Source organism: Nicotiana attenuata, unplaced genomic scaffold (genome assembly GCF_001879085.1).
Source record: "Nicotiana attenuata strain UT unplaced genomic scaffold, NIATTr2, whole genome shotgun sequence".
Taxonomy (NCBI): Eukaryota; Viridiplantae; Streptophyta; class Magnoliopsida; order Solanales; family Solanaceae; genus Nicotiana; species Nicotiana attenuata.
In genome coordinates, this window is record NW_017671948.1 from 1 (window position 1) to 9,531 (window position 9,531).

The 9,531-nt window shown below is 37.7% G+C and overlaps 1 protein-coding gene across 2 annotated transcripts; it reads left to right on the top strand.

Moving 5' to 3' along the window:
• The first annotated feature begins 1,351 nt into the window (after positions 1 to 1,351).
• On the top strand, positions 1,352 to 9,189 carry LOC109210995 (polycomb group protein FERTILIZATION-INDEPENDENT ENDOSPERM). Of its 2 annotated transcripts, XM_019374482.1 has the most exons (13): positions 1,354 to 1,722; positions 2,817 to 2,882; positions 2,982 to 3,104; positions 6,116 to 6,196; positions 6,363 to 6,455; positions 6,587 to 6,662; positions 7,362 to 7,441; positions 7,546 to 7,617; positions 7,915 to 7,974; positions 8,063 to 8,159; positions 8,440 to 8,503; positions 8,592 to 8,651; positions 8,738 to 9,189. In XM_019374482.1, the coding sequence occupies exons 1-13, from the start codon at positions 1,546 to 1,548 to the stop codon at positions 8,799 to 8,801; spliced, it is 1,113 nt and encodes a 370-aa protein (XP_019230027.1). In that variant the 5' UTR covers positions 1,354 to 1,545; the 3' UTR covers positions 8,802 to 9,189. The 2 variants fall into 2 exon arrangements, with proteins under 2 accessions (XP_019230028.1, XP_019230027.1); XM_019374483.1 differs by lacking the exon at positions 6,116 to 6,196 and having other exon boundaries at positions 1,352 to 1,722.
• The last annotated feature ends 342 nt before the right edge of the window (positions 9,190 to 9,531 follow it).

The following is a 9,531-nucleotide window of genomic DNA, read 5'->3' on the forward strand; positions in this document are numbered from 1 at the left end:
AATTAGGAATTGCTTTTGGATAACAAGTAAAGAACTTGTATGATTTGGATTTTTCGATAAGTGATTTTTGACAATCAAATAAAGATTTACTACTTCCATTAAAAGACTAACGAAGGAAGGAGGGGGGAATTAAATTTTTAAGACACTTCAAAACTTATATCAATTTTTAAGATAAAAGTGTTAAGAAAGAGGTAGAAGAGACACTTTTGTGATTAGGGTTAATGAAAAAGCCTAAAAATGCCACTCAACTTTCAGAAATGGTCTATCCATGCCATCCGTTAAAAAAATAGCTCATTTCATGCCACTGCCGTTAAAGAAATGGCCCATCCATGCCATTATTGACTAATGGCAGTGGCATGGATGGGCCAAATAAAAATTGAGCGGTTAGTTAATAATGGCATGGATGAGTCATTTCTTTAACGGCAGTTGCATGGAAATAACAATTTTTTAACGGATGGCATGGATAAACCATTTCTGAAAGTTGAGTGACATTTTTAGGCCTTTTCCGTATAATTTTTAAAAATTCTAAAGTTTTCTTATTTACAAAAAGTCCCCCTCCTCCTCCACCCCCTATTCCTCCTCCCCCTCCTCCCCACTTTACCCCCCCCCCCCCCCCCATCCTCCTCCCCTTGTTCCTCCATCTCGCAACACTCCTCTCTATCCTCCGCCACTCCTAATTCTCAAACATTTACGAAAGATGTTTCAAATATCTAGAGAAATATTTCAAACATCTACTGAGATATTTCAAACATTTGCACACATCTGTAAGGACGTTTGAAACGTCCGTGGAAAAAAGATCAATGAGAACAATACTAGAAAATAAGAAAGAAGCAGAAGAATCTCCCGAGATGTTTGAAACATCCCGGGAGATGTTTCAAATATCCCCGGGGATATTTCAGCAGAATACTCATTTATGGGGATGTCTCAAAATATATTGAGGGCATTTTAAAAAATACTTACTTTGTAAATTTTCATATTTTTCTCTTTCTCTCGTATATTTTAAACTACTAGAAGAAAAGAAAAAATGAACAAAGAAGAAAAGGTGAAAATGAGATGAAAAGGGAAAAAAGAAAATGAAGAAGAAGATGACATGCACGAACCAGCAGCAACAACATCAACGAAAGTTGCAGAGAAAGAAGAAAGAAAGGGCAAAGAATGAGGAAGAAAAAGAAGAAAGAAGAAAGATGAAAGAAGGAGAAGAAGAAGTAAAGAAGAGAAAGAAGAGGGAAATAAATATTTGAAATAATTTGAATGGGTGATTTTTAAAATTTTAGAAAATTTTAATATTTACCCATAATTCTTATTATATTTGATCTGACCCCAAACCTCTTTAATTACACATTTTTTGTTAATCTATATTCTTACACAAAACTTCAAAAGTCTTTTTTTTACCTCATTCTTCCAAGGAAAATAGTGGACGCCCAGCGACAGGGGTATAATTGTTGTAAGAAGAAAAGGAAGTGTTGGTGCGCCGTGTCTGGCGGAAACACAAAAACGTGGTTTTTACTACTCACAAAGGCTCACTGACGACTGAGTTGAGGAGTGATGGCGAGGATACCCATAGGGTGCGAGCCGGTGGTGGGATCGTTAACGCCGTCAAAGAAAAAAGAGTACAGAGTCACTAACAGACTCCAAGAAGGCAAACGTCCGTTATACGCCGTCGTCTTCAACTTCATCGACTCTCGCTACTTCAATGTCTTTGCTACCGTCGGCGGAAATAGAGTACTATTCCTCTTCCTCTCTTCTTCTCTTTTTGTTTCTCTTATCTTTTTGGGTAACCTCCTATTTTGTTTTTCTCTGCTCAGCGGTGTAGTTAAATAAGCCCTAATTTTCCTTAAAGCCGAATCTTTTACGAGTAATTGAATACCCCATTGGATATAGATCATTCTTATAGTTGAATCCCACTAGTTTGGTATTGAAGCCTATTGTGTTGCTGGAAAATTATTTAGGATTTAACTCACCTTCTTCTTTTCCCTTAGGGATGAGAAGTACATGAAAACTAATGAGTGTGCTTCGGCCTTTACTACTTGTTGACTGTTATGTGGGAGAAGGTGCAATGTTTAGATAGAAAAGCATCAATCTTTTTTCCATCTTGGTCATTTTGCCTATTTGTTAAAACCTCAAGTTCAATAATGCTCTCTCTTTTTCATTTCAATTAAATGTGCCAGATGTTTCTCTGCAAGTTACTTTAATATTGAAGGCTCGAGAATGGAGGACCCCAACCTCCCCCCACACATTCATTTTTTAATGCTTAGAAGCAAAAATGTTAAACTCATTGCTGAAACCTTCTTATTTACTTAGGATTGTTATGCCTGCTTTTAGCTCATGCTTACCTTATACACAGTAACTGTTGATTGGTTCTTTTGTATCTCCATATTTGCAGAGTACCACATGTTTTACCGATTGCAAATATTTTCCTAGTGCTTTACCTTTCTAATATAACCCCTTTGTTCATGCCAAAGATAATGATTATTAAAATTGCCTGTAATCTAGAAATCTTGTATAATTTCTTATCAACGTGAGAATGATGGAATTATAAAACTTGTTGTATTTCTGTTCAACTTGAGAGTTATGCATGAAGCAATCTTTTATTGCTTAAAATAAATTCAGAATTTGGAGAGGCTGCATGCTCGTGTAAATGGGGTGTCTTTTCTTAGTGTAGATTATGCCATCTGAGAATTGTTAAAAATTAGGGAAATTGAAAGAAGATAAACAATAATAGAAGAATAGGAGTGCTAGCTTCATGATATTTATCCATTGTATGCCAATAGTGATAGCTCAGACTCAAGTCTTCAATTTTTCTGTTGGCTTGTCAGGTGACTGTTTACCAATGTCTGGAAGGTGGTGTTATTGCTGTGCTGCAGTCTTATATTGATGAAGATGTAAGAAGTTGCAAGTTCTCTATTGCTGCATTTATACTTTACATATGTGATTTGTATGCTTAAAAAGCTTTTGGCCTTTCCATGTGCTTTGTAGATCAGAAAGATGAATCCTTTTACACTGTAAGTTGGGCTTGCAATATTGATGGGAGTCCATTCATAGTGGCTGGAGGAATAAATGGAATTCTCCGTGTTATTGATGCTGGCAATGAGAAGATACACAAGGTCTTGTACATGAAACTCTGGCTTGCACGTTTACATGGTTAAAGAAGACTAGCTGCTTGTTTAATTTTAGAGTGAATTTCTGCAAATGATCATAACATCCATCTAATTAATTTTTATCTGACTAGTAATATATTTCTTCTCCTCCATGATCCAATCCATCTTATTCATTGTGATACAACAACAGCAACCACAACGACCCAGTAAAATAGGGTAGTGTGTACGCAGACTTTACCCTTACCCCGAAGGAGTAGAGAGGTTGTTTCCGAAAGACCCTCGACTTAAGAAGACGGAAAAGACGAGAAGAGAAGAGAAGAGACAATATATTAGTACCATCAAATAGAAACCAAATGAATAATAACAACATCATAGGAACTAGAAAATAGTTGAAATCCAATAACAAAATTAGAAAATAAGCCCCGATGCTATGAAATACGGAAGGATAGTGTGAACACAACATTAACCACTAGCAGTCTAAGGCCAACCCTATCGAACTAGCTTCACCCTGGCAGTGTTTGGAAAAGCAATCGCTTCGTCGCTTTAAGCGCGAAGCGACAAGGCATTGCTTTTTACTGCCTGAGGCGGCGACGCGATCGTGTGAAGCGCACGCTTCAGTGAAAAAAGCGACAAGGCGACGGGGTGACGAAGCGAGTAAAGCGATCACTTCTGTTAAAAATTCGCAGCTGGGCCTTTTAAAAAAAAAAGATTGGGTCTGTTTGTAAATTATACAAAACAGACCCCTAAGCTCGCTATTACAGATCCTCGACAAAACATAGTGTAAACAGACGCCTTCTCTCATCTTCATCGCAAAACTAGGGTTTTTGCCATTTCTCCGGTCCAGGTAAATTCTTCTTCTCCTTCTTATTTTTTCTTTCTTCTTTCTTTCTTCTTCTTGTCCAGATTCTCCCTTTTTTCTTTCTTTTTCCTTCTTTCTTCCTTCTTCTTCTTCTCTTCTCTTTTTCACTTTTTCTCGTCCAGCGTCTGCACAGCTAGGGCAGACGCTGTTTTCTTTTTTCCCCCCTTTACTCCCTCTGTTCCAGTTTATGTGAACCTATTTCCTTTTTGGTCCGTTCAAAAAAGAATGACTCCTTTCTAAATTTGGTAACAATTTAGCTTAAACTTACAATTCTACCCTTAATGAAAAACTTTTATAACCACACAAATACTCTGGGCCCTTTTTGACTTGTTTAGGACCACAAATTCCAAAAGTCTTCATTTTTTCTTAAACTTCGTGCCCATTCAAACAAGTTCACTTAAATTGGAACGGAGGGAGTAGTTTATTTGATTTTTTTAATGTGTATTTCACTTTATAAATTAATTATTATATATATATGTTATATTTTCAGTTTGATTAATTGTAAAATGTATTTCAGTTTAGAAAATTAATTATTATATATATATATATATATATATATATATATGTGTGTGTGTGTGTGTGTGTGTGTGTGTGTGTGTGTGTGTGTGTCTGTGTGTGTTATATTTTAGTTTATTTGATTTTTTTTAATATGTATTTCAGTTTATAAATTAATTATTATATACTCCCTTTGTTCCAGTTTATGTGAACCTATTTCCTTTTTGGTCCGCTCCAGAAAGAATGACCCCTTTCTAAATTTGGTAACAAATTAGCTTAAACTTACAATTCTACCCTTAATGAGAAGCTTTTATAACCACACAAATACTTTGGGCCCCTTTTTGACTTGTTTAGGTACACAAATTCCAAGTCTTCATTTTTTCTTAAACTCCGTGCCTAGTCAAACAGGTTCACATAAATTGGAACGGAGGGAGTATATTATTATATATATTATATGTATTTTAAGAATTGCGCTTCACTTCAATGAACCGTGCGCTTCGCTTTTGAAGCGAGGCGAGCCCCTGTCGCTTTTTTGCGCTTCGCGCTATCAAAAACACTACACCCTGGGCTCGACTACGTCCTAACCTACAACCCTAATGCTCGACCTCCACACCTTCCTAACAAGGGTCATGTCCTCGGAAATCTGGAGCAACACCATGTCCTGTCTAATCACCTCTCCCCAATACTTCTTAGGCGCCCTCTACCTCTTCTCGAACCCGCCAAGGCCAAACTCTCACACCTCTTCACCGGAGCATCATGGCTCCTCCTCCGCACGTGCCCGAACTATCTGAGCTTCGCTTCCCGCATCTTGTCATCCATAGGAGCCACACCCTACCTTCTCCCTAATAACTTCATTCCTAATCTTATCCATCCTAGTATGGCCGCACATCCACCTTAACATCCTCATTTCTACCACTTTCATCTTCTGGATATGAGAGTTCTTAACCGGCCAACACTCTGCCCAATACAACATAGCCAGTCTAACCACAGCTCTATAGAACTTACCTTTGAGTAACGGTGGTACTTTCTTTTCACACAGGACTCCTGATGCTAACTCCGTTTTATCCACCCCACCCCTATACGGTGTGTGACGTCCTTGTTAATCTCTCCGTTCCCCTGGATAATTGACCCCAGGTACTTAAAACTACTTCTCTTGGGGATGACCTGTGATCCAAGCCTCACGTCCATGCCCACTTCCCCCGACTCGACGCTGAACTTGCACTCCAGATACTCTGTCTTAGTCCTGCTCAACTTGAAACCCTTAGACTCAAGGGTATATTTCCAAACCCCCAACCTGTTGTTAACACCGCCTCGCGTCTCATCAGTCAGAACTATGTCATCAGCGAATAACATACACCATGAAACCTCCCCTTGAATATGGTGTGTTAGTGCGTCCATCACCAGGGCAAATAAGAACGGGCTGAGCGCAGATTCTTGGTATAACCCCATAACAACCGGGAAATGCTCTGAGTCGCTTCCCATTGTCCTCCCATTGTGATATAAGCAAGTTAAGTTTTCCTCCATGATTCAATCCATGTTAAGTGATATCCAGTCAAAACAATACAAGTTTGAAAAATTAAGATGCTTTTGAAACTAGTTACATGTTAACTTAATAGCATATGTCTATTCACCTTTTTCCACCCACTTGTTTATGATTGAACAGAGCTTTGTGGGACATGGAGACTCAATAAATGAAATTAGGACTCAAGTCCTGAAACCATCTCTTGTAGTATCTGCCAGCAAAGTATGTACCTCAAGTATCCTTCTTTTTGTCTTATTTCTTCTTCCACGAGGAAATTTTGTTTCTCTTAAATGGGTTACTTCTTGCACTGTTGCAAGATGCATGTAGAATAAAGATCAATTTTGGAACTGTTTCATATGGCATATTTTAATCATCGAGATTTGGCCAGGATGAATCTGTTCGCTTGTGGAATGTTCATACTGGAATATGCATTTTGATATTTGCTGGTGCTGGGGGTCACCGGAATGAAGTACTCAGTGTGGTAAGTTATTGTATTTACTGCAGTCCCACTCCAAGGATGGAGCTGGTAACAAAGTAACGTCTTTCGCATCTATTGTCAAGAATACTGTGAACTAGGATGTTGAGCATATCAGCTGGTTTTGATGGTTGTAGGACTTCCATCCTTCTGACATATATCGTATTGCTAGCTGTGGAATGGATAATACTGTTAAGATCTGGTCAATGAAAGGTAAATATGTGGTCATTTTCATTTTCCTATAGATTGTTGAAATGACATATGATATACGACTAAAGGAATGTCATCACCTACTAGAACATTGAAAAAGAAAAAAAAAGAGTGATCTCTAGAGGAACAACTTGTGATTGTTTTTGTTCTCAAGGTTTGTCCTGAACCTTCCTAATGGTATTAATATTGTTGTTGATGTGTTCCTGTACTTTTTCCCAATTTGATGATGTCGCCTATATTCTCTGATCCTGGCACGACTTCTGGGAGGTGCTAAACTAATGACTTGTACCCCAATGTATAGTATAGAATACGTTGAATTTATTAAGAGATATTTCCATGAGGATATTTCTGTCACAAGTGTGAAAATGATGTCAATAAGTCAAAGATTTGCTTGTTATAAATGCACCAAGAAATGCACCAACTACCTAGAAGGAAATATGAGTCAGCATGCAGTTCTCCTAGACATTGCATATTCTGGTGTTGAGAATGCTTGTCACCTAGACTACTTTACTACCCATATATGGTCATATGTATCAGCAAATACTCTACTGTTCCTGGTAGGAGGATACAGAGTTGGTTGTGGATCAGATTTGTACTGCATCATCTATTCCATTGATGCTCAGTGGTTTCGAATTTGAAAACTAAAATGTAACATCAATTTAAGCTAGCAATTCTTTTCTGATGATGACCTTCTTGTTGCAGAGTTCTGGACATATGTGGAGAAATCGTTTACTTGGACTGATCTTCCTTCCAAGTTTCCCACAAAATATGTACAGTTTCCAGTGAGTATTCTTCTTGTAGCTTCTCACCTTCTCCGCTTTTTTTTTCTTCTGAAAGTTTTGTTGGGTAACTTTTGCTTGCTGTAACCCCCTCTTTATCATTTCAGATATTCATCGCATCAGTTCATTCCAACTATGTTGACTGTACCAGATGGCTTGGTGATTTTATCTTGTCCAAGGTGAATAGCATGACCTGCTCGTGACCTGAGTTCTTTCTTTCTTTTCTCTAACTGTTCTGCTATATGAATTCTTGATTGGCATTAGCTTCCTTTCCCCTTATCAAGAGAGGGAAAATCGGAAAACCTGAGAACCTCTGTAAAATCAAAGACTAGCTTGAATTGCTTTTTTTTAACCTCCGAGATGTCTACCTCAAGTTGGAAATGATATGTTAATTGTTTGTGATATGTTCTCTTTTTTTTTATATATTGTTGTCATATTTTTACCTGTACTGATCCATTAAATTTGTCGGAACTCAGAGTGTTGACAATGAAATTGTATTATGGGAACCAAAGATGAAAGAACAGTCTCCTGGAGAGGTTAGAAATCATGATCCTGGAATCTCTTTTTGATAACTATATTAAACATTGACACTAAACTTCCTAATGTATATTGCTCTAATTTTAGGGCACAGTTGACATCCTTCAAAAGTATCCTGTCCCAGAGTGTGATATTTGGTTCATCAAGTTTTCATGTGATTTCCACTACAAAGCAGCAGCTATAGGTAATACGAAGTGTTAATCAAAATATTGCATGTCCCGACTTAATGAGCGTTTGTCATCATTGTTTCTACTAAAGAATTTACTGCTCGTGCAACACCATGTTGTTGCTGAGGTTGGTGATTAGTAACTTGTGACCATCTGGAATCAAGATTATGAAAATTTGAGAATAAAATACAACGCGAAAACTACATATGCGCGGTCTGCATGCATGCTATGTTTCTCCTTTCAAGTTTCCTTCCAAGCTTGTACTGGAATGAACCCTTTGAGCCTTACATTTAACAGGGAATAGGGAAGGCAAGATCTTTGTCTGGGAACTACAAACCAGTCCACCAGCTATGATTGCAAGGTTGATCTCCATCCATGCACCCCTACCTAGTTTCTGATCCTTCTCATTTATGATTTGGATTATAAGTGTTTGTGCTTCATTTTTGCAGGTTATCTCATGTTCAATCTAAATCTCCAATTAGACAGACTGCCATGTCTTTTGATGGGAGGTTAATATCCAAGAACACTTTAATTGCTTCTTCTGTATGTTCTTTCGCAATCTGTGCATTAATTAATCAATGTCTTTTCTCTTCAGCACCATACTTAGCTGCTGTGAAGATGGGACTATATGGCGCTGGGATGTGGTAGCAACTTCTTGAGCTTTTCATTAGGGGTTTGAGCAGGACATCTGTCTTAATGTTTGAATTCACAGCAGCTGCCAAAGACAATCGACAGTGACGGGAGACTTTTATTGAATATGGTACTTGAAGGATCCAGAACATATCTAACATGCAAGCAAACCTGCCAAATGCTACTTAAGTTTATCTCTAACCTCTTTCTTGTGAAACTAACTAAATGTACTAGTGAATTAACTTGTACTTTTACTGCTGAAGATGGATGTAGTTGTTAATTTTTGTAGTGGCAAAAATTCAGTGTTGCCTTGAGTGGAAAGTTCTGAGATTTGTTTGCTAATTAGGTGATACTAGTCTTAGTTTGTTGTCTGAATTGGCGCTCTCTTCTGATAGGCTTTTTCCAGTTTTTCTGTCTGATGCGTTGCTAAAAGAAATTTTAGAAGTCGCATCTATGTTTGCGTATGTACTAGACATATTTGTATCGGCTCACCCTTGCTTAATGGGCTAGCTTTAAGTTAGGACACCAACCGTAATTGTGATGTGTGAATATGATGGGCTTATAAATTGAAAATCTTTACTTGTCTTGCGCATGTTGTTCTGTCTGTTAAAGAACGACTTTACTCTTTAATGATGAAAATCCAAGTTATTGCAGCAAAGGGGGTACCAGGATTTTGGTCTATTGGTAAAAGTGCATATTATGTGTGCATTAGATGCATGTCATGATATTGAACTCTATCACAGACAAAAACTTTAAAGA

Coding starts and splice junctions, on each gene's coding strand:
- LOC109210995 (XM_019374482.1), top strand. CDS start 1,546: ATGGCGAGGATACCCATAGGGTGCGAGCCGGTGGTGGGATCGTTAACG. Junction 6,197..6,362: donor TTGTAGTATCTGCCAGCAAA/GTATGTACCTCA, acceptor AGATTTGGCCAG/GATGAATCTGTTCGCTTGTG. Junction 7,975..8,062: donor AAGAACAGTCTCCTGGAGAG/GTTAGAAATCAT, acceptor CTCTAATTTTAG/GGCACAGTTGACATCCTTCA.